This window comes from Poecilia reticulata, chromosome 14, assembly GCF_904066995.2.
Source record: "Poecilia reticulata chromosome 14, P_reticulata-male-v2, whole genome shotgun sequence".
In the NCBI taxonomy this organism is placed as follows: Eukaryota; Metazoa; Chordata; class Actinopteri; order Cyprinodontiformes; family Poeciliidae; genus Poecilia; species Poecilia reticulata.
In genome coordinates, this window is record NC_088843.1 from 17,205,771 (window position 1) to 17,231,097 (window position 25,327).

The 25,327-nt window shown below is 39.8% G+C and overlaps 1 protein-coding gene across 1 annotated transcript in view; it reads left to right on the plus strand.

Moving 5' to 3' along the window:
- The window catches only part of med13a (mediator complex subunit 13a), a 94,625-nt gene that overhangs the window by 37,847 nt on the left and 31,451 nt on the right, over nucleotides 1–25,327 (plus strand). The window contains exons 4-5 of the mRNA XM_008428196.3: nucleotides 15,571–15,716; nucleotides 25,038–25,238. Of these exons, the coding sequence (XP_008426418.1) occupies nucleotides 15,571–15,716; nucleotides 25,038–25,238 (347 nt within the window). The remainder of the gene's footprint in view (nucleotides 1–15,570; nucleotides 15,717–25,037; nucleotides 25,239–25,327) is intronic.

A 25,327-nucleotide genomic window follows, 5' to 3' on the forward strand; every position in this document is an offset into this window, starting at 1 on the left:
TTTGATCTGGACAAAGAGGACGGGCTGCGTCTCGGTCCGGCACGGCTCCGAGCATTCGCACCGGATCTGTGGTGTGTTCCGGGGCAGTCTCAGATTGCTGCTGCGCTCTATTTAAATATGTTTAGTCTGTCGTTGTTTTTGTCTAACTGTGAGCACCATTAACAAGTTCAAGCTGTTACAGAACAAGGGCTACTCTGCAAAAAAAAAAAAAGCTCCCCAGAGGGAGCTGATTTATGTATAAATGCGAGCTATATGTACGCATGCATAAAAACATACCGCATATTGCCGCGGAATGTCGCGAGGTGAACGCGACATTCCGCAGGGTGAACGCGTCGGTCCACGGACACACAGAGCGGCGCTCGGATAAGTAGGACAGAGCAGGATAAAGGGCCGCTGCCTCCAGTCTGGGGCTAAAGCGCTAAATTTATCCCCTCGCTGCACAACGCAAACACAAGGAGACTGGTCGTTAGACGTCTGCAAGCCGCTCACCATCAAGTCGGCGCACCAGGCTTAGACGCGATGAATCAATTGTTGAATTAATCATCTACCAATTTAGTAATCGATTAATCGTTAGCTGGAATGAACAGACTCAAAAAAGGCTACTTTCTCAAAGAATAACAGCAAGTAAACAAAAAGTGTATAAAAATATACACATTTTGCATTTAAGATAAAAACATACTTTGTCTGTAAATAAGTTCTACACAAAACTCAACAAATGACAGTTTTAGCTTCACCTTGCAATAAGCATCTTTTGCAACACAATTATTTATCGGTTAATCCAAAAAAAAAAAATCAACAAATCAGCTCTACACTGTACTAATGCTAATTTTCATGTGTTAAAGCATTTTTTTTAGTTGCAGATGCACACATTGCTGCAAATGATTAAGTGTACGCCAAAGGAATGCCATATTACTGCATCGCAAGCAATCAAATTTTTAATTTTTTTGTTTTAAAAAGGGATTTGAATTATTTTTTCATTCGCGTTTTCTTTGTAATCCTAATATTGTACAGACTAAGCTTATGTGGTAAATGAAAACCTGCAGAAGGTTGCAAATTTTTTTTTATCTGATTGTCGAAACAACTAATAGAACAATCGATTATCTAAATAATCGCTAGTTGTGACCCCAGAAACAGTCGTGAGAGAGCGCACACGACTCCCAGTGTGCAACTGTTCAAACATAGTAGCCGCAAGGGGTCTTCGGTAGACACCCCCCCCCTCCCACACGCACACACACACACACACACACACACACACACACACACACACACACACACACACACACACACACACACACACACACACACACACACACACACACACACACACACACACACACACACACACACACAGAACCTCTTTGGAGCAGAAACTCCAGGAAAACATGTAACCTGGAGCTCTACCCTGTTGCTAGGGAGACAATTTCCCAAACATAAATATGACTTAAAATAGTTTTTAGCCATAAAAAAACCTAAAAGAAAAACATTGATTTAACTGCTGCACAATTATACATCACTGCTGTTTTATTCATACATTTTTGTCTTGATTTACAGTTTGGAGCTAAAGTGAACTCCTTAAGAGATTTATTCAAGTCTGCAGCGGAGCAGAGGGCCAAGCGAAGGTCTGAAAAACTCGTCATACTTAATCCATCAGCTGTCACTCCCTTCTCCCCCACCCCTCCCTTCTCGTCGATCCTTTTCTAAGAAACCGCCATTCCAACCGTAGTGTCTTAATCCAGAGGTTCAGACAGATGGTCGCATTTAGAGCTAATCCTTTTTGTGTTCTTTTAGGCACCCCATCTCCGGCGGCGCGTGCAGCGCGCCACAAATCTGGGAATTCAGGCTGGGTGAAGTGATCTGTTGCAAACCGAATGCGGGTTTCAGTTTCAATTCAGAAAAAAAATTAAAATACAAAACCAACTGGAGGGCTGCGGCAAAATACCGGCACGTCATCGTTTCTTCTCCACTTCCGAAGTACGAGCGGTCCAACTCGTAGTTCATGCAGTATTTATAACTGTGCAGTGATATTGATTGTGTCATCAGTAACCATTTGAAAAGTGCAATAGAGCCAGATGTCTCTTTGAAGACTGTTTGGCGTCTGTGGTGCCGTAACAAATGGTTATCTTTGAATTCAATCTGTGAAACACAAGCTGAACAGATTAATTGTGGCTAATTGACAATTGTTTTACAACTCATGAGGATTCTGTCACTTAATGGCTTTTAAATAAATACAAGTTTTTATAATTTCTCTTAAATATGATTGTGACAACATATCACTAAATAATATTCTAGAGTTAAATTAGGGCCCAATTATTCCGTCGATTCTGATTAATCGCGTAATCTGAAAACAAAATGGCCAAACTGCAGATTCTTGATCTACCACTTAGATCACATATTTCATACATTAGAAATGCATAGGAAAAGGCAAATGAACAAATAAATAAATTCCTTTTTTTTTTTTTTTTAATAAAATTTTTTCCCTCTAATGCAACAACAGCATTCTTGTAGCGTTTAGGTGATCATTTGTAGCAAAGGGCGCATGTGCAGCTAATTTTTTTTTTTTTTTCTACATGAACCAGGTGAAGCTAAAAATGGCGCTTGAGGAGTTTATCATCTTATATGCAATATGTTTATTTTTTTTAGAGTTTTGTTTTACTTAATGCCCTCAGTGTGTAATTCTTTTGCTAATTTATCTTTTCTAAATTATTTTAAATCAAATAATTAATCGGATTAGTCGTGATTAATTGATTACTCCAATAATCGATTAATCATGACTAATCCGATTAATCACGACTAATCCGATTAATCGTTTCAGCCCTCGTGCCTATGCGTTCATTACCAGGGCGATATTCCCATTCTTTCAGATGCTGCTCCGTCAGAATTGTGATTTGGTTGCAGAATGGATTCATCTTTAGAGGAGGAAGATGTTTCTCTGACCGAGTCGGGAATGTCGTGACTGACAGCAGGGGCTTCAGAGACACCCCCGGCGTGTCACTTTGTGTGGCTGGAACCTGACCTGCCGTCAGGGTTGTGTCAGAATCATCTCTATTCAGCTCCAGCTGTAGCTCTGTGTGGTTATGATCCGCTCGCTCTGGACCGGATTCCTCATCCGTCTTTCTTTTTCTATTTTTTCTCCTTTAATTTATTTATTTATCTTTTCATGAACATGTCGTTCTATCTGTTCCTGTTTCTCTCTCCCTTCCAAGTCTAATCTGACATTTATGAAGTTGCTCGGCCTGTTTTTCCATCTGTGGGAGAAGGAGATCAATTCAAAGTAATAGAGTTCTACATGTGGGGAAAGTGCCGGACTTCGGAGTTCCAGCCGAGCGTTTCCTCCGCGTTGGAGCGTAGGCTTGAGCTGTGTGTTTTGGTGTCTCTGTGGCAGCAGATTGAGCTGTTGTTTCCCAGCGGGCAGGTGGCTAGACTGGAGGAAAGGTGATATCACCCGATTCTCTGCTGTTTACCTACGCTCACCTTGTTTTCTCCCTTCTGATTGTGCTTTGGTTCTTTAATGCTGCTGCAGTGCCTTGCAAAAGTATTCAGATCCCATGAACTTTTTTGTCTCTGTGTTTTATTGGGAGCAAATAAAACAGTCCAATTTATTTTTTTTTCTCTTTTTTTTTTTTGTTTAGATTTTTGTAAGAAGGATGTTGTTCATTGCAGATCCCAAACATAAAAAGGATTTTGCATGTTTGCTGTGGGAAAAGAAAGCCATCTACTTTTCAAACTCTTTTGGGCTCATTTGAACAAGTTTATTCTCAGCTGTAGAAACAGGATTTGGATCACTTTCCTTCAAAACGCTTCAATAAATTCAATACAGGCTGATTTGAGTCGACAAGTCAAAGTCGACTTTTCAGTAAAAGTCTTCGGATCAATGCTCATTATATAAAAGCGTGGTTATAAGAACATGAATACTTTGTGTTGTATTTAACACTTTCCACTGTAATAAAATTATGTTGTTAATAGTAGGGGGCTGCACAAACTCAGTTTGAGGGCCACAGATGCCCATCTCAGTCATAAGGCAAATCCTGGAGAAGTCACCAGCCTGTCACAAGGCAGTTTGGAGGACAGTAGGGTTACACCAGTTGCAGTTTTTTTTTTTTTTTTTTTTTTTTTTTTTACCAATCACAGATTTTTAGTAAACCTGACATGCTGGTAGCGATTTGTCTTTTGTTTGTTTGTTCGAAAAGTTGCTAAACATTGCGACAAAGTTGGTAACCTGGCATCAGTGAGGTAACTATTGTTAGCAGCGCATGCAGACATGACCCTCTCTCATGGCAGAGCAAAAGGGTACAGTGGCTTATTCTCAGATCTTTGCGGTGGTATATACAACTTGTCTACTCATCCTTGCTCAAACTTAAAGTCTTACTTTCACGTGTCTAAAATAAGGCCTTAAATTTGTATATTTACGTTGCCCTTAAATTTATTATTCACAGGTCTTAAGCAGGATTATTTGATGTAGTATTTATCTTGGGGTACTTATTTGTCAAGCAAAAGTCTGAGTTGCACGCAAACACCTTCATTGTCTTCTGTCACTTGAGGCTACTGGCTGCTAATATACCCTTGTTAGCTAGCTAGCTTTTTTCCTCAAATACATAAGTGAACATTTATCAGCAGTTGGCTGGCTGACTTCTGCTGCCAACCTGTCTAAGACTATAAACCTGGCATTATCAGGTTAAGGCTGTAGAGAGCATGCAGCATGATGAGAACAAAGCCAGGATCACAGTTGCTGCTATGCTTAATTGTAATGCAGCAAATTCCCCCAACCTATTTATAGATTTTTTTTGTGTCTTAAAGTTCATTCAAGGTGGCATTAAAACATCTTAAATTAGGCTTGCTGATGCCCTGTAGATAAGATTGGCGGATAAGATCTGTTTCTCATTTAAATGTTAACCGCTTTCAAAAACATTAATAACATTGTGGACGATGTTATTAGTGCAGCCTTACCCCCACTGTCATGTTTTTCAGGACGTCAGTGAATCCTTAAATTCACATCTAAAACAAATGCCTTAAAATGTCTTAATTATCAGACTTTTTATTTATTTTTATTTATTTTTCTTTCTCACTGTTTATTCAATGTCACATGCTGTTTTTATTTTAATTATGTAAAGCACTTTGAAATGCCTTGCTGCTGAAATGTGCTATACGAATAACATTTGATTCATTGATTGATTGATAAAGCCTTAAATATGCTGATCATAGGTCTTAAATTCGGTCACGGCAGGGATATTGTATGTTCTATGCATTTATTTGTTTATTTTTTCTCACCGGACTTTTCTGTCAGGCAAAAGGTTGAGTCGCACTCAGACATCTCTGTAGCAGCTGCGGCTCACTGCTAACATTTTTGCTAGCTAGCTTGCCAGCTTTTCATTCACAATGGCCTCGGAAAGGTCTCAAAAAGTTTTACATTTGAGTTGGTGACCAGGATTCAAACCCAGCACCACAAATCAGAATCCACATGATGACTGATTAAAAACTTTAACCTTGCATTCGATGTGGAGCCACTACTTAATTCCTCTGGCTCGGTGTGTTGCCTGGATAACGGCGTTCCTCCAGAGCCTCTTCAGCATCTCCGTCCCGGCTAAAAGCAGTCTTGTTGCCGGTCCTGCTGGGTATTATTACTGCAAGCGTCCAATCCAGAAACACCGTTTATTAATGTCTCGCCAGGATCCGTGGCCATGCCAGCACGTCATGTCACCGCAGCAGCACATGATCAGTAAAAACATGTTTCCACACCCCTGATCACTGTCACGCTGACACCCGTGGCAGATATTTACAAACAAGGGAGAAAAGAAAAAAAACAACAACAAAAAACGCAGGAGTCTCTTTTTATTTTTTACTTTCTATCTCGAAGGAAGAGGACTGAGGAAGTGTACATGAGCAAAGCGGAAGGTCAGTTCTTAGTCCTTACCCGGCCAAGCCCGACAAACATCTGTGGAATGCTGCAGCTCCGCCGTCCGTTCCTCCTCAAACACCGTTTCATTCACCTCGGATCGACTTGAGCTTTACCCTTTGAAAGTTTGAATGAGAACTGTTGCTACTTTTACTGTCTTTACAGATTTCTGTTTTCAGAACACTGCGGCAGTTCTTTTGGAGTGTTTTTTTTTTCTTCTTTTTTCGTTGAACCACTTTCTTTCAAGCAGATACAGCAAAGGGAAACGAAGGCAGCATGTTGAATTCAGCACGTCTTTTTCAGCTGTTGATCATTTCCAATGTATTTTATTGGGATATCGCTGCAGAGGATTGCAGAGAAAACTTTTGCAACAAAAAGTGGGATGACGACCCTAACCTGGAGATTGGAAAAACACACACACATACACACACCTCCAATTTCTTCCAAAAGAGAAGTTAATAAAAGTGATATCCTACAGTAAAGTAGATGTGCTTTGCTAATATTTGCTGCTTCAACACATCAGATTGGTCTGAAGGCAAACATGAAAACGGACAGCAGAACACAATGGACCGTTTCTCACATGATTTTGGTTTTATGCAGATAGAAAGGTGCACCACTGCAGAGACCTGTTGTCAATTTGTCAGAAAGCAAAATATTTTAGCTACAGGAAAAGGAAGGGGGATCTAATTAGATCCAGTTGTTCAGTTATTGAGCTTATCAACCCTGGTTGTCTCCCTCGCTCCGGTCCTCCCTTTTGCCGCCGCACAGGGCGCCTCTGCTCTCTTGAATCTCGCTAGCAGAGCGTGCCATCTGAAGGCAAACGTGCCCACCAAGCTTTTCTTTGTCTTCGTGTTGTCGCCGGATCATCCCATTGTCTTCCCACCAAGCTACGAAACCGGCGTTTGCATTTGAGAGGTGACGGATGGGAGGAGAACAAGGGGAAGCGCCTCGGCTGATGATCAGAGCGAGCGAACGCCACGTGCGACGGGAAGGAGAGGAAGAGACGAGAGCAGATCAGAGAGCAGCCCCAGCCATTTGCCAGTTAACAGATGAAGAGCGGAGCAGAGAGAAGTGGGAGGAAAGGCAGTGACAGGGAAAAAAAAAAAGAAAGAAAATGATTAAACGATCTTGTGGCTGTTTTTTTATTCTCCTTTATCCTCCCTGTGAACATGACAGACGCAGAGAGATGCACACGAGAGTATGAAGAGAGTTCCCCGCAAAATCTGGTTAACGAACAAAATGTTCCGACAAGTTACTCAGGATCTCCTGTTCACGTTCTCCCCCCGCGAGCCGAAAACGTCCCACTTCCGACGCCAAAACAAGAGGCGTCCCGCCCTCGCCCGTGTCCGTCAGCTCACGCCGCTGACAGCTTGGGTTTTAATTGCAACCATTCGTACTCAATACACACCTTTAGGGTTTGGCCCTTTTTGTTTTATTATTTTTTTTCTTCTTTTTTTGAAGAGCAAGCAGTATCTCGCTGCAGGGAAGATGACATTCTGAAATCCCTGAGAACCTGAGCGCCGAAGCAGGAGCAACAAAGACTGTGTGCCTGGATAAGCACCCTCAAGGAATTCCCAAAGGAGAGGAGACCCTGAGGCGAAAAGCGTGAAGTTTTCACATCAAACGAGTAAAGTTCGGATTATAATTTGGACTTGGTGCAGAGGAGAAATCGTGCTTCTTTGCTAGAAATAATAATAAAAAAAAACATCACCATTGAAGGTTGTGAAACACTGGAAGTGGAACGAAATTAGGGGAGAATTACCTGAAAATCTGAGACGCACTGACAAACCAGCCAGAGGACAGAGTCAGCAGATAGAGTAACCGCAAATGTATTCAATGCAAGAGTAACACTTTCAACAAGTAAAAGTAAAAAGAGTGAAAAAGTATTTGAGACGGCTACTCTATTACTGAGTAAATGAGTAAATGTGTATTTAAATTTTTTATTTTAAAATTATGACATGAAACAGATCAACTATGAAGCTGTGTCTGAGTTCTGTCATTTTAAAGGGGGCAGTATCGTGTTATGTCACTCCCTCATCAAAATCATAACTGGAGTGTTGATTTGATTATTTCATGCATGTTTGAGAAATCCTTTAATCTCCCGTGGCAACCATTCAGCTGTGCAAACACCTGGGTCAATCTAGCGCCACCTTCGAGGCAGTTTCCAAGCTTTTGCCTCACAGAGCACTCATACCCCAGACCTCCACCACTCAGCTCCTTCAGACTAGCCAGAAGCGATTAGCAAACACCTTTTGGAACTGCACATCTGCTGAGTTTATTATACCGGCTGCCTCTCAGTGCAAAACCGGTTAAAAATGTTGTTAATGGGTTCACATAGAAGAGATGTTGTGTCCTGAGGGCGGAGTTTCAGAAAGAACAGGAGTTTTTAAAGAGACAGATGCAATTTAACTAACTTAAATTACAAAGTAATGAACAGCGATTTTATAACAAGTGAATTTAACATATTTACTTGATTGTGGTATGAAATGACACAATGTGCCTGGAAAATACATAAAATTGCCCCTTTAAAAGAAAAAAAAAGAATTACCACAAACAAATACAAAATAATGCAGTGGCAGAAGATGCATTCCTTTTCAATTTCTTTTTCAATATAAAACTTTATTTTACTTACACCATTTTTAATTTCATTAATGCATCAATCAAACAGATCACAGGTTAAAAAAAATCATGCTTTTGAAGGTAATGCTAATATTGGCACAACTTGTGCAAAGCTTTCCCTAACTCTTTCAGTTGAGGTGAATTTTGCTCCGAAAAAAAAAAAACAACAACTTCATAGCCATCAGGCGTTCCAGACCAGGCCAGTGGCCTAAACTTGAGGAACTTGTTGTGATCAAGTTCCCGTTGATTTCTTTGCATCAGCTGATTAAAACATAGATTATATGCATGCACTAGGAATGGGTAGTGTGAGGTTCTCACTGCGTGATGAGCATGAGAATAAATACCACAGTCTCACCACAACGCCGTATTAGCACTGACATTCAAAATGAAGACAACGCGTTACAGGGTCCGACTGCCTTTATCAATAACAGAAAATCAGGAGCGTCTGGTGGTGCGGAGGTACAGCGGGCCCCTTGTACACAGACGCTTTTTGCCGCCCGAGGTTAGATTGCAGACCTTTTGACCTTTGCATGTCTTCCTCCCTTCTCTTTCTGCCCACTTCCTGTCTGAATATTGCAAAATGAAGGTCACTAGTTTCACAAAAGCCTCAAAAAAAAAAAAATCAATAATACAGCCTGTAGCTCTGAAGACCTTCCATAACTTTGGCTGAAGAAAAATTGACAAAGAACCAACTAATGTTTTTAAGTGTGGAAATAACAAATTAAAGTTTTACAAGTTTTCAGTTAGTTGTTGGGGTAATTGCACTGAATTTCCACAAAGGTAATATCTTTTAGGTTTGTTTTTCTCATCATGTGTTGGAAACTGTGCCTTTTTATTAACTTTCTTTTTTCTTAATATTCCACAGATATGAACTTCTCATTGAAAACGAAAAATCTTTTTTTTGCAGTTTTAATCTTTTTCTTAAAATAATAATAATTGTCATATAGTAGATCTTTATAAGTGCAAGTTTTATTTAGCTAAGCTGAGGTCAAATGTGTCTCTTTGGATTGCAAAGGTTGCAGATCCCTGACATGGACAAATTTCTAGATAAGCAGCTGAAATTAGCTAGCTATTTAGTCAGACTGCTGGTTTACAGCATAAAGCAGCTTGATATTTTTTTCATTTTTTTTTTTCATACCTAAAACATGTTTGCCTTCTATTTAGGAGGTAGAGTAATAGGTTGATTTGGTTTGTTCATTGAAAGTATTACAATATGTAAGGATTAGAGTATCTTAAATACATGTTGTTATTATGGAAAACCGATGGCTCAGATTTAATACACACACATAGATGAGTATATTTGTTGTCTTTTCATGGCATTTTGCAACTTAAGGGAACCACGGCCTGCATCGAAACAGTGTGTGGTGAAGCTCTGCTGCCCCTTGTGGTGTAAGGATGTCATTAGAGGATTTTCAACTGTAGGGGTTGATGTGAGGTAAACATTTTTCAACTTGTTAAAAAACTTTTTACTTACTGTGCATCTCCATTTAGGCTCCCTTAGGCTGGGGCTGACGTTTTTCAGAAAGCATCACAGTGTTAGAGCTTTAAGGTGTTAAAGTGAAAATCTGTGTAATTAGGGACTAGTCAAAGGCTTCAGCCTAAGAAAGATCATGAATGATCTTATCAGTTTGCCATAAATGCACATACGCTCTCTCTCACTCACTCTGTTTTTTTATTATTACAATGCACCCATGTTAACACACTCACCCTATGTTGACACTTTTAATACAATAACCGACAAATATTGCTTTTCAAACTGTCTTTTGCAATATTAATATCAAGGATGAAATATTTGTGATATATTGTGCAGTCCTGGTTTATATGCGCAATAGTTCACACATTTCACACCCATAGCTGTTAAATCACTCATCAATCAGTGTTGTGGTTTCCCAAAAAAATCCACGCCTGACCCGGTTGTCGGGTGCGCGTGTGTGTGATCAGTGTTGCTCAGCAGTGGCACACACTTACTTGGCAGCTGCTTGTTGTGCCAGTGTGTGGGTTCCTCACATGCTGTGGTGTGTGAGCTTTTTTTTTTTTTTTTCTGTGCGAGCCCAGCAGCAAGCAGCAGCACACTCCGGGTGTTTGCTGAATGCGTGTTTGTGTGTTTGTGAAGAGGGAAAGCGGAGACAGTGAGGAGCTGCGTCAGGTGCTGCTGTTGCTGCCGCGTTAAGTTGGCCGGCACAGATTGGGGCACCTGTTGACATTTGAACCCCCACCCCCAACAAAACACACACACAGACACATACACACTCTTCTCTCTTATAAGCCCCGCTACGAACTTAGTAAAACACAAGTATCATGCAGCTCAGGCAGGCTGGCTTTTTAGGATTATCTGAAGAAAAGAAAAAAAACAGAAAACACTTGAACAGTTTAAGTCAATAAACTGTTACATAACATTCAGATATTTTAAGTCATTTTCTCAGAGACGAACCAGAGAATATTTAAAACACCCCAGTCAGTGTACGTGTGCGGGTGTGTGTGTGTGTGTGTGTGGTAATCTCCTAAGGTTAAAATCTGCACTATTGCGTTTGTAAAGAAGCTGATTCCAATCTGGTATGATGGCGTGTGTGTCGGCTGTACTTCTGCCTGCTGAGCCACAGATGGCAGCCGTCTCTCCCTGCTCACAGTGCAGATGTACGCATGTATGCGTGTGTGTGTGTGTGTGTGTGTGTGCGCGCGCGCGCGCACGATTGTGAATGTGTAGTGTCAGGTTTTCTTTGCACGTGAGCAGAGGATGCTGTGTGTTTTTGTTGATGTGTGCAGAATACACGGACACATTTTAACTCCCTCTGCACACTTTCTCACCAATCTCAAGGCCATCTATCCCCCCGCCCTTTTTCCTCCGCTAATATGGATAAGCCGCATTTCTTGTTTGATTTAGTTAACCTTTATTTAAACTTGTGTGAGTTGATTGAAAAGAAACTCTCATTTTTAGTAACAACCTGTTCAGAAAACACTAAAAACATCAGAAAACAGAAGAATGTCTTGGTATTTCTACCCTGTCTGTCTCGCCCCAACACCTCCACCCTTCACCCCACCTGGGCACACACTGGAGTCAAAGTAGTGTAATTTACCACTTACACATCATGACACACCTAGCAAACAAAAAGGCTTCTTTGCTCTTTGCGCCAGCATGTGCCCAGATTCCCCAGGTGTCTTTACACAGCCTCACCTGGCAGCATACCAGCGTTTCTGTCCTCTGTTTGTCTAGCTCTCTGTTCTCCTGCAGGCGGCTGCTTGGAGAAGCTGTTTGTTCCTGCTTCTCTCACCTGTGCCCTGCTTTTAGTCTGCTTCGCGTATACTCGGCTGTTAAACTCAATAAAATTCAGTCAAATTAACTCTTTTTTTTTTTTTTTTTTTTTTTTTTTTTTACTCCTAATTCTAGACAAGAGTTTAGACAAAATGTTGACTTGTCCTCACTTTCTCTGGCATCCAGTTTTCTCAAGGGCAAAAACCAACAAACACTAAATGAGTGTAAAGGTCTTTTTTGGGTTTTTCTTTTTAATAGTTTTGTTAAAACTTGTTTTTTGTTTCTTAATTTAACAAGTGGCTCTTGAAAATGAGAACCTGTTGCTCATTAAAATGAGCAACAGGAATAAATACAAAAATAAAAAATAGCTCTAAAAGATCTTTCATTTACCACATCATAAAAATACTTATCCGTGAGATTTTATTTCTGATTCCAAGTTTAGCTCACACAAGGTGTCCTTCACCGTTTCACTTTACCCGTTTCAAATCGCAGCATTCTGCTAAGGAATGCACAGTGGCAGCCAACACTTCTGCTCTGTGTGTGTTGTGTTTGTACCCAAAATAAAGGAACTTTCACCCCAATAATACCCATCAGTAATGCTAACCCGTTGTGTACAGAGTCTTGCATAAGTATTCATACCCCCCCCTGCACCTTTTTACATTTTCAGAAACTAATAAATTTATTTCAGAGAATATTAAAATCTAACATCTTGGCGCATAACTGCAACGGATGGGAAACGATCGCTGCAGGATATCAGGAAATATACCTATATGTTGCTACCTTAACTAGGATTAACCTACATTTTTCATTGTAATCCCTTTCTTTGGTATTATCCAATATCCCCACAACAAGCAGCATAACTTTGGAAAGCAAAGCAGGTAAAAATAAAAACGTTCCCATGTTCAAGTTTATCGCTCTTCTTCTTCTCGTCCCTCACCTCGCCGCTGAGCTGCAGGTAATTATCACCGCTAAGCCATCTAAATGTACTGTTTAATCAAAATCCCCTTTTCTCCTTCGAAAAGGCACCGCACTGTATTTGTGAGCTGAACCTTGCAAGTATCTTCAGCGCTGCACGTCGCGTATGACAAGCCAGCCTCCACAGCACAGAACTTGTCAGCATATGCGTGTAATAATTACAGTGCGAACGCGAAGAAGAATGGCTGCACTGATGTCGAGCACTGTTCTGACACCCTGGCTGGCAAATTACACCAATCCTCTGCACTCTCATTAGCAAAGAGCACAGCGAGGCACCGAGCATTTAGATAGCTTCTCGTCTGTACCTGTCAGTGAATGTTGCTTTCGGCGCTCTAACCGGCAAACACGACCGCTGGAAAGTTATGACACTTACTCCCATGCTCTTTCTGATGACTGTTTGTTGCCTGAGTACTTCTGCTGCAATGCAGGAACTTTGCATTGAGATGGTTGCATTTAGAATGCAGGACATTTAAGTTAAGAATCGACACTGATTTAAGGCCTGCAGAAGAGGCCTTAAGTCTCTTCTTCACAACCAGATTTCTACATGATTTGTTGGGCTTTTCTGTGATTCCTTAACACGAAGTGGTTCGTCATTATCAGACGGAAGAAAAAAAAATGCACGTCTTCCTTTCAGCAGGGTCAATGCATGTTTGTTTCAAAATGTTATGCTTTTCCAGACTAAATTTTCTAGATTTTTTTTTCTTTTTTTTTTAGATCATTTTTTTATGATTTGATGGTTTTTAAGGACCACAAGTCCAACTTTGTTTGATTTTAAATTTGTCTAAAGAGAAAACTAAGAAATGGCCCTTTTTTGGTCACCCGAGCCCTGTTTAGTTCGCTTTAATCAAACTCCAGTTCGTGTTCTTAGGCATCATAATTTGGGAATAATACTGTGCGAGGCTTAGCGTGGTGGGGGAGCAAGTCGAGCCTGGTGGCCCGCCAGGTTTAAATACACCAGGGGAAACCCTCCATCCCCAAGCTAAGCGAGTCTACCAGACTCTGGTGGGAAAATACCTTAAACGTAAGGTGGATGGAGCACTGATGTTCAACCCTGTAGACTGTTGTGGAAGCTAAAGCTAACTGACACATGTGGACTGTCCCCCCCCCCCACCCAACCTGATAGGTGTCATTATGTCATAGAACCAATCCGTCCTTCCTCCTCTACGCCTCCCACCCTCTCTGTTCCCGCTCCTCATCTTTAATCCTCTGCAGAGTAGGTGTGTCAGATCACCAGCGTTGGGGAAGGGGGGGGTAAAAGACTCATATTTGCTTAACCAAATCCACAGGGAGGCAACCCTCCTTTATCTACTTCCAAATTCACTGCATCCACTCTTATTCAGTCATTTGTCACTTGCACTGTCTCCCCTCTCTCTCTCTCTCTCTCTCTCTCTCTCTCTCTCTCTGTCTTTCTTTGTCTCTGTCTCTCTCTCTGTCTGTGTCTCTCTCCCTCCTCATTTTATGTGTGTTTGCTCGGGTGTGTGCCGGCAGAGAGAGGAAAGCCCACAGACAATGCTCAGCATTTTACCCTGCTGCTCTCCTTCCTCGCTGCTTGTCCTGGCTTTCCCTCAGCGGTTTATCTTTTTCTTTTTCTTTTTTTTTCTTTTGCCTTGCTGCTGAGGTCAGACTGGCACAGGCAGGCGTTGTTGGAAGCAGAGAAGATCGTGTGTGTGTGTGTGTGTGTGTGTGTGTGTGTGTGTGTGTGTGTGTGTGTGTGTGTGTGTGTGTGTGTGTGTGTGTGTGTGTGTGTGTGTGTGTGTGTGTGTGTGTGTGTGTAAGGTAGTGTTTTGTTGCTGAGCTTATTGGCTAGAATGCCAGGGTTAGTCAGGGCTTGCCCCTTTGTTTTACACACAGCGCCACACAGTAAGCAGGCAGAGACACACTCGCTCCCAGCAGTGCTCATAAATACCTGTGAAGCATTGCTGTATTGACTCCCGCAATAGACCACTGCACAACTCGGGAAATGTCAAAGTCACAACCATGCACACCATTTACTGAAAGGATTACCGCTAAACACATCAGATTCATGGAGTACCAAAGCTGTTTGGGAAGGCATGGAACACTGCAGAAACACAAAATCTTACAAGTTTTTTTTTTTTTTTGTTTCTAGTGCAAATGTCTTGGTGCACTACAAATAGGACAAGACTAACTTACAAGTTGCTTTTAAGCAAGATATATCAGCTTGTTTTAAGCCTTTAATTCCTTAGTATTGATGAAAAAGCACTAGTTCCAGTGGCGGATTATTTCACCTCTAACATGGGGAAAATGTTTTGTTATTAGTGAAATAATGTGGTACTTTTTCACCAATATTAAGGAGCTCTTTACAAAGTAACCAAGCAGTGAGTGAGTCAGTTCAGGGGGTTCCCAAACGTTTCCACTCCGTGGGCCCCCAGAGAGCCTTGACTGGCCGGGGCCCCCCAGCCCACAGACGATGCTAATATGCAAACATATCAACTTTTAGACTGTCCCTTCTCACTTTTATTCAATATTTAATAATTATTACATTTTGTTTGGCATAAATGCATAAAAAACTTGCATTTTGTTTTTGCTAAGCTAGGTACTTTGAGGAGAAAAGCAGATGAGATCGTATGAAAATAAATAAATAAATTGGATAACAGTTTTAGATTTTTTTATGTTTTGTACATTTCTTTCCTCCTAAGCTGCCCTGGCGGCCCTCATTCTGAACAACACAGATAGTTGATGCCACTCACCTTGCTTAGTGGAGAGGTTGAGCGATGAAACTATTGATATTGATCCACAATATATATATAAAATTGATTTGTCTTCCAGCCCAAAGTTACAGTATTTTTTTTCTGTTTTTGCCTCCGTTCCCTCACAGTGAGCACTTGTCCTGCGCTTTCACCTTCTTTCTGCACGGCGAGAGCAACGTGTGTACCAGCGTGGAGATCAACCAGCACCAGCCCATCTACCACCTCACAGAGGAGCACCTAGCTCTGGCCCAGCAGGCGTCCAGCCCATTTCAAGGTCGGTCTTCTTTTTTTATTTGTTGTTGTTGTGGATTTACTTTTAAAACACCGGTACTGCATTTCCTCTTCAAGTGTTTGCAAAAAAAAAAAAAAAAAAAATCTGTAATAAGTAACTGGGTGAACACTGTGGTTTTCTTGCTCATGTTACTTTAATTTGACTCTTAAAGCGGAGCAGTGTAGCATGAAGGCTAGACGCACCGGTTTGCTGCAGATGAGACAAACTTTTACTGGTTGAGTCTGGAATCTTGCACATAGCAGGTCTCGTTTCTGCGAGGAAAGCATGTGTTGTTTTTAATTTAATGCATCAACACTGCTTAGGAATTTCCCCCGTTTCAATATATAGAGGCCAGCCGAAGGCGTTGGTCAGATGAGACTAACCACAGTATCCAGTGGAAACGAAACATTTTCCTGGTCTTATCCAGACCTCTGCACCGACACACCAAGTCGTCTGAGGAGAAGCTTTTCATTGAACGGCACTCATTTAAATAAAAAGGAAAACATTAGGCTTTAGTTTAGCATGAATCTCATCATGTGTTTACTTGATACATAATGATTTGATCACTTAACCTCTGGAAGAAGGCTGCATATATTCAGCACTCGGTAATCTATTCTCTTCTAAAAATTAGTAATGTGTAAAATGTTTCATTCTATTTTTGGAGATGCACCAATCAGGCTTTGCTTTGATTGCTGATTTCTGTTTATTTCCATAAGTCTGATGTGTTGATTACAATTCTCACAAGTTGCATTTCCATTGACCGTATTATTGTGCAAATTGGAATTGTGAAAGTAAATTGGCTAAATGGAAACACTTTTAATTTTGAAAAAAACTCATGTTTTTTTTTTTATAAAACGTTTTTGCGCTTGGATGCGTTTGTTTTTCGGTCGTATTTAAATTTGTTTATTTCGCATCAGATGACTTGTGGTCAAAAACACGATGTGATTGGAAACGCAGCAATTGCGAAATTATTTTTGATATATCGACAAAGTTTTGCGCAGATTAGTAATGGAAATGCACCCTAATGCAGTCAAAGAATTGGTACACATTTGTTTTTAGGATGAATTCTTAAATGAAAAGAGTTCAGCACAGCATTTTCACACAGCACAAACGGTCAGCTACTTTTTAACTCAACAGACCTTGGCACACAGTCATTAAACTTGTCTAAATGCAGCGAGGATTTTATAAGAAAATTCTGGTTCTTGTTGCTGAGATTAAACCAAAAACATTCTCTAAACCAACACAATACGAAAGATGTACAGCTTTCTTTTATCAAGGAAAATATCTGAAACAGTTTTCAGGATACGTAATAAACTTTAATTAATTGTTTTCTTCTACTTTGTTTTTTGAAAATAATGTGTATTTAAATCACAAAAATTAAACACAATAAAATGATTTAGCATTTTTAATTGGAAGCAAATATGATGCTTTTAACTTTTTTCGCCCGCAGTCTAAAACGCTTGGACTCCACTGCTCTAAGGCTAGCTTGAATGAAAAGGGAGGGGAAAATGTGATCCAGGTTCTTTAATAGAGGCAGTGTTCAATGAATAAACTGGCTCATTTATTCTCCAGAGCGTATGATCATTTAACATATTTAAGTTCACTCAAACAGAAGGCATCAAAGTACATTCTGTTGGTTGATGCATTTATGAGCCAAGAATTGTAGGTGTTTTTAGTTTTAAGCATTTGGTGATCAGGAAAATAAGAAAATCTATCGTTTTTTTTTTTTTTTTTCCCCCCAGTATTTTACCAACTGATCACAGCCGATGAAGCAAAAAAATAATAATTGGCCAATTTTCATCTCTGATCGATTGAGCTATTTCTTTGTATTTTAAATATTTTTCTTACTGGAGTAATTGTATTTAATTTCCACACCAGAATCACACTAAATTTCCCAATCATTTTTATTTAGATCCATTTTTCTTATTAGGCTGTAAACTGTGTGCAAATATCCCATGTAAGAAAATGTAGCCTTCTAGAAAAAAAGTATCTTTTAGAAAAAAAAATGTATCTTTTATTTTAAAACCTAAAAATAGAGCTGAAATGTTTACTCTTTAAAAAATTACAACAGATGTTCTGCAGTAGATATCTCTCAAAAATTATTAAATGTCTTTTCCCAAAATAAACTGTTGTAAAATATAAATTCTCATTCAAATTTGTGGCTCTAAACCTGTTTTATTCAGCTCTACTGAGGGCAAAAAAATGTCTCTTTGGACTGTTAAGGTCACAGACTCCTGTCTTGTTATGATGTGCTGAAAACAGTGGTGTCTCTAGTTAGACCAGCTCCTTTCAAAGCCCAAAATGACTAAAAATATCAAGAAGGAAAGGCTCACGTTAAATGCACTTTATTGGAACGAAAAATATTACCATGGCTGCGTTAGCCGTCTTGGCTGCTGTTGCTGAAGATAATGCACATATAATCTTCTGTCAGGCTGATTTTCATTACTGAATGGCTCTCAGCCAGTGTGAAAGAAAAGCCTGCACAGTCACTTTAGATTAGGTTGTGGTGTGGTTATAAAAAAAAAACCTGCAGCTTTAATGATCTCCCATCACTCATCTGGAGCCCTGCTCTGGAAGTCAAAACTATTGCCAGCTTGCATCCTCTCATTTAGACGTCACGGTGTAATGACTGTAATTTACATTCTGCCCTGCCCTTACGAGAAGTGACTGACAAATGGTGTACTTTCTGGATTATATTTTCTGATATAGCATTATTTTTATAACTGCAGCTCAGTTTTGCCTTCGACTTTTGTGTCAGAACACATTTTTTTAAACGTCCTTTCTGCTTAGTTATAAGAGTAAAATGGTTTGATTTTGATGTTCGTGAATATCTGTGTTTTTTGTTTAAAAAAACGTGGTGTTTCTCTTGCTCAGAAACAAATTTCTATTAAGATTTACAGTCAGTATGTAGATTCTGGAGGAACTGACCAGGACTTAAAAAGGCAGGTAGACATTACACAAAATTAAGACCAAGTTATTTTAGTAATCAATTATTCTGTCTATTAATTAGATTTAAGAAACTGGCACGTTCTGCAGATTTTTTATTGAACCACTTGAGCCTTTTTCGTATAGTATTAGAGATGCTCTGAAATACACAAATTAACAAATAATTTAATTCATTTTTTAAATAAGAAAATAAACATTGCATTGCCTAAAATGCAATAACTTGGCTTTATTTTAGTGTAAAGCTGAAACTGCCACTTGAGGAGTTTCTGGTAGAACATATTTACAGAAAAGTGCTTTTATCTCAAATGCAAAAGATATATTTTTTGTACAGTTTTGACTTAATTACTACTCTGAGTATGTTTTTCCCTCTTGCAAAATTATCTTTTGTTGAGTCTTTATGCTGCAGTTAATGATTAATCTAACTAAATTAGTTGACGATTATTTCAATAATTTTTGTCACAATTAACTGATTAATCGTTTCAGCCCTAAACAATTCATTTACCAATAATGAATTGTCTCTTTTATACTAACAATGAGATTTATCATTTTGAAGCGACACACTGAGGAGACGCTGTATGAAAATCAGACACCAAACAGGAAACGGCGATGACTCAGTGAACTACTCAACCAAAAACTTGCCCACAGTAACCGGGGGCTTGGAGGGGAAGATTCTCTTTTGCTTAAAAAATCAGTCAGTTGACCCGTGTGCCCAGTTTATGCACTGCTGACACCGGCATCTTAAAAAAAAAAAAAAAGTTTTTAATTATTATTTACAAAAAATATAGCATTGTTTATCTGTTCACATTGCAATTCTATGTACGTTATACTGATGTGATGTGATGGCTCAAAGCCTCACGCCAGTATAAATGTGACTTTGGTTTGCCCGTAATATCAACCTAGTTGCTGCCGGAGTCACAGAGAGCGCGTTAAAGATATTACTCAAGGTGGTCATAAAGGTTAGAAGGTGTGAGTAAAGGAGTTTGGTGCGTATGGCTCTGCTTTCCATCACCAGCCGCTCTGCTTGAAGGAAATGATTGTTCTGGGCAGAGGGCGGCCGGTGCTTTGACCCTGGACGCTTTCATGTGTGTTAGTGCAAAGACTCGTGGGACTGATAAGCTCAAGTCCACGCAGTTATATTGTGAGGCTTGTGTGGTTTAGGTGTGCTCTGTTTAAACTGTAATTGATTTGGGATTTAGGTCCGAAACAGCGTTATGTACAACGCGCAGAGAGCAATAACGGCTTGGGGTTCCACGTCCATTCACTGCTTCTACTTTTGCGCCAAGGATTTTGCATCGATTGTTTTTCCCATTAAATACCAGTGAATTTGGAAATATGATTAAATGCAGTTGCTGAGGGCAGTTTACTGATTGAAATCACACTTCTTTAAGTGTCCTGAAGAAACCTATTTGAAATGGGGAAAAATTTCAAGAATAGTATTTCTTTATTTACATCATACATTATTGTATTGCCACAAATAAAATTCACATCACCCAACTAGAGATGTGCCGATCAGGTTTTTTCCTGCCAATACCGATCACCCATGAGGGCCGATCACCGATACCGATCACATAATTATTATTATTTTTTTTTAATCATAAACACTACCGGTTACATTATGAGGAAAAGGAACCATGAATTCACCTTAATTTAGACAAAAACTTGTTTTTAATAACTTTTTCCAAGAAGAAAACTAAACAAAACAGGCATTGTGCAAATTGTACTGCTATCGATAATACTATCTTTAACAGACTGATAACATATAAAGGCTCTGAAGAGGCTAAATAATGCAAAGAGCCAAAATAAAACCTCTCAACATTGCCAAAAAAATTGAAGTATAAAACTTAACATTCAAAGGCAAATACAGGTTACATTACAATAAACAATCCTGAGTTACTGAATGAAAACTTCCTGATAGCATGGTGGCTAGCTGATTACTGCTAGTTCTGATTGGCTGTTTCTGACTGAGCGGAGTAATTATCCAGAACAGGGAGGAGATCGATTATTTTTTTTAGAGATTATGTGTCTCATGTTAGGACAGCAAAAGTTTTAATACGTATGTAAAATGTATTTTTTTTAGGTTAGATGCTAGCTTTAAACAGAGGTTCGGTGTGAGAGTCACTACCAGGTGGAGCAGAATCGCGCTCCGTCTGAAATATTACTACCTGTAGCGAGTAGCGGTTCAACAGCGAGATCAGAACCAGCGTCTTACATCGCAGCTCGAAGACTTAAATAATTTTGCGGGTTATTTGTTTAGCTTTCTGACCGTCATGCTAATCCGGGTGAGTGTTTGTAGCTGTGCGCTGCTTTACCTGCTATCTGATCCTCCATATGTCTTTTTTACTGCAATGAGCCTCGATGTAGCCAAACTCTGTCAAGTATGGTATTGTTTTTATGTCATATTAGCTTCGTTGTGTTGATGCATTTTGACATGCTTCAATTTTCCGCTGCAACACGCAAACTTACCCATTCACTCAGTGCATTATAGTTCCACATTGCTTAGGATTTGTTGCTGCACGTTTGCGCAGTGTGAAGGAAAGAGGAGACCAGCTGCACAGGCAGGCTGCGAAATGGAATGCAGGTGATCGGTATCAGCAACAAGAGCCAATGATCGCCGATCATGCACTTTTTCATGAAAAACGGCCGATTATGATCGGTGACCGATCGATCGGCACACCTCTACACCCAACCCTTTGTCCTCTTCTTTTCCAGTTGTAAATTAATATTTTTTACCCTCCCCAATTTCCTTCATTTTTATAATGACTTTTCAGACAAAAAAAATAAATAAAATAAAATCTCTATCGGCTAAAATTGGAACTGGCAGGTTTTTAAAGACAAACCATAGTTAGGGATACAAAAATAGCACTCTCTTTGTGTGTGTGTGTGTGTGTGTGTGTGTGTGTGTGTATATATATATATATATATATATATATATATATATATATATATATATATATATATATAGTCATTACCTTAACACGCTACATGCTTCATGATAGACAGGTTGAAATTCCTGAAGGATAAAACATAGATGTTCAACCTTCCTATTACCTGCTGAAAACCTTCCTCTCTCACAGCCTAAGATCAAACGTGACCTGACCTGCCATAGGAAAAAGATTTCTCTCTAAATGACTTCTTCCATCTCTGCGCTTCCTCTAAGAAGCCACGTCAAAAAGAGATAATGTCCGGAAGTTTAGATATTGAGGTTCTGTAAGATTTATTTATTTATTTATTTATTTTATATTCCCACTTGTACATGATGAATAAATAACCTGGATGAGACAAATCACCATGGAAATTTCCAGATTTGGTTATTCAGCTGTCTTTCTGTAAGGGTAATAATACGGATCACTTCCTCAGCTCACTGTATTGGCTCCTCTACAGCCAAACCCCCTCCACTGTGTTTCCAGCCCTCCTGAGGCGAGGTGATAAAACCCCTCAGTTAAAGACTACTGCCTCAGATTAAAATGAAATGACTATTGTAACTTGACACTTGAGTTCCTACTGGGAAAGTAATGGGTTTAGTTACTCTTTTAAGATAATTGTATTTCTCCTGAGTCACAGCAGTGAATGACTCCTTGAATTTATCGAATGAAGACGCCCCGTCCTCCATGTTTGAAAGGAGCGGCGTTATGTAAAATAGATTTTTTAAAATTTATTTTCTTTTATCTTTAAATCATGTGATAATGTTATTCCTTCATCACAAAACATAAAACCTTGGTTCTTTCATGCATGTTTGTATATCTGCATATCTTTATATCTCCCGCGGCAACCATTCAGCTGTTCAAAACTCTTGGTTGTACCTAGCTCCACCTTCAAGGTGCAGCTCCAAGCTTCTGAGCTTCTACCTAACAGAGCAGCTCTTCCCTGCTCAGCTCCTTCAGACTAGCCAGCTGCAATTAGCAAACCCCAAGTGGAACTGCGCATCTGCTGATCTTACTAAATAAGCTCCTTCTCAGTGCAGTGCTGGCAAAAATGTTGTTGAACTGTTAGTAGAGGAGCGATGTTGTGATGACTTCCTGGGGGCGGAGTTTCAGAAAGAACAGGAGTTCTTAAAGAGACGGCCCCAATTTCAAATCATTAAATTACAAAGTCAAAATTCTTTTAAGTCATATTTGATGTATATGGAATTTTTTTTATAACAACTGAAGTTTATATAGTTATTTGATTATGCAATAAAATGGCACTGTGTGAATAGAAAACACATAATGCTGCCAATTTAAATAAAATCTAACATTTCTTTTGTTCTAAATATCATTTCTCTTTGCGTCTGGTTATATATTTATTAGAACATAGTTGTAATGCTCGAACACTGATACGCCCAAATGAAACAGGTCTGCTGTGGCTATTGTGTGTGTGCTCGTGCGTGCGTGCGTGCGCGCGTACAGGTGAGGCTTTTCCCTGCCGCAGTGTGTCTCCTTCTGGCTAACCAAGTGTAGCGTTGAGGAAGGGCGGACATCCAGCTCCTTTTCATCCATCAACACCTCATACCTCCCCCTTTCGCTACTCCTCCTCACCTCCGCCACGCTTGGTTTACTGTGCGGCAGAGCGCCCCTGCATACGGACCTCTCCAGGATGTGACCTCATAAAAGGGCGCAGAGTGAATGTAATGAACTCTCAGCCCATCACACTGATCTGAGCGCATTTGACATGTCTTCAGGGAACCCCAGGATAGACTCACAGGCAGTGAAAGAGAGGGAAAGAAGCAGATGGGGAGACGAGTGGGAGAGGGGGAAAAAAAAACTATCATTTCCCAAACTGTGCTTTGGTTTTCCAAAAACAAGCAGTAATTATAAAGGAGATGCACTGAGAAGGCATTCATTGACCAAATTTTCACCCAGACCGATAACTGATGGAAACACAAAAATCAAATGCTTTTTCATCTCTTCCAGATAGCGCTGACGTATGACGACATAACTCTTGATTTGAATGCTGCTACGTATAGCAGAAAAAAGATTCAGCTCTGTCCAGGATCAGCAACGTGTTGAAAGTTAGAAAAAGTTCTTGTTAAACTTTTAGCTCTTAAAAGGAAATCTGTTCGGAGTACGGCGAAGTTGTTCTGATTTACATTTTTTAAAGTTTTAATCTCGGTCTCTTATGACACGTGAGAGACGTTGGCAACCTTTTAGAATTCCCAAATTTAAGATAACGACATTTATGGCTAAGTTAATGGTAAATAAAGAATAAATAAAAAAAATATTAAAAATTGACACGGATAACAATAATCAAAACCAAGTCATTTCGAGCAAACATATTTGCTTTTCTGTGTGCCACTGCTGAGTTTAAGGCAAAATATAATCCATAGCGTCAAGTCACTTGGTGTGTTAGTCGCTCATAGATTAATCAGTGATTGATCTATGATGATGAGTCCCAGGCGGTCACACTGATTGTTGTTTGAGAAGCGAACAACAATGCACATTATATCCCAAATGTCCCCACGCGCATCTCTTGCATCAATGTCTAATTGCATCCCTACTAATTGGTGAGGAAGCTCAGAAGAAGATTAAAAAAAGTTAAAAAAAAAAAAAAATTTAAAAGATGAAAAGTTTCCTGAGAAACCGGTTTAGTCACCAAGGTAAGTGCCTCCTGCCTATTTCTGCTCCATGCTCCCACCTGCCTTGTTTTTTTTTTTTTTTTTTTCCCTTCAGTCCTGCCCCTGGATCAATACCTGGGAACAGATCCCATCCAGTCTAGTAATGACATACCAGAAAGGCAGAGAAGAGGGGGACATTAACAAATGCTCGCCCTCACACCCACCCAGTCAGTCCGTCCGCTGAGCCATTATGCCCCCTTCTCCACATTTCAGTGCATTTTCTACGCAGTGAAAGATGAAACCCCATGTGTGTGTATGTATTCGTGTGTGTGTGTTTGTGTTTGTGTGTGTGTGTGTCGCCAGCTGAAGCGCTGATGGTTTCTGTGCTCACATGTATGCATTATGCATTGTGTTTAATGGAACAATTTGCATTGGCTGATGGATGTTGGTGTGCTCTGTATGCAGAGTGATTGTTTTTTTTCTTTGTTTCCCCCACTCCTATGTTGCATCTACTGCATGTTTTCTGCAGTGAGTCACCTTTCTGTAGCAGCTAAAAAAAAAAAAGACGAAACTTTACTTATAACATGACCAAGTACAATCAGAGAAATCAAATTGGTGGGACAGCAGAGATCAAAATATTCCAAAACCTAAAAATGGAGGGAATTTATTTTGAAATTGATTGCTGTGTTGTTGTAAAAAAAAAAAAAAAAAAAAAAACATTAAAATTGTAGATTTGGAGTGAGAAGTGATCCAAATCTAGAAAACCTATGGCGGGTGAAGAGAGACAAGAAAGCTGCTGAGGATATTCATTTCTTTTTCTCTCTCTCTCTTTTTTTCCTCCCCACTAGTCATCCTGAGTCCGTTCGGCCTGAAGGCAACACTGACTGGCCAGTCGTTTAAGATGTCAGACCCCCCCACACAGAAGCTGATCGAGGAGTGGAACCAGTTTTATCCCATCAGTCGCAGTAACAAGGAGGGCTCTTCAGAGGACAAGCCTGAGGACATGGACTGGGAGGATGATTCTCTGGCCTCTGTAGAGGTCCTCGTTGGTCAGTTTTTACGTTTTAATAACCGACTCGGTCATTTTTGCATTTTGTTTTGTTGTTAAGCATCAGATTTGGTTTTTTTTTGTTGGTGT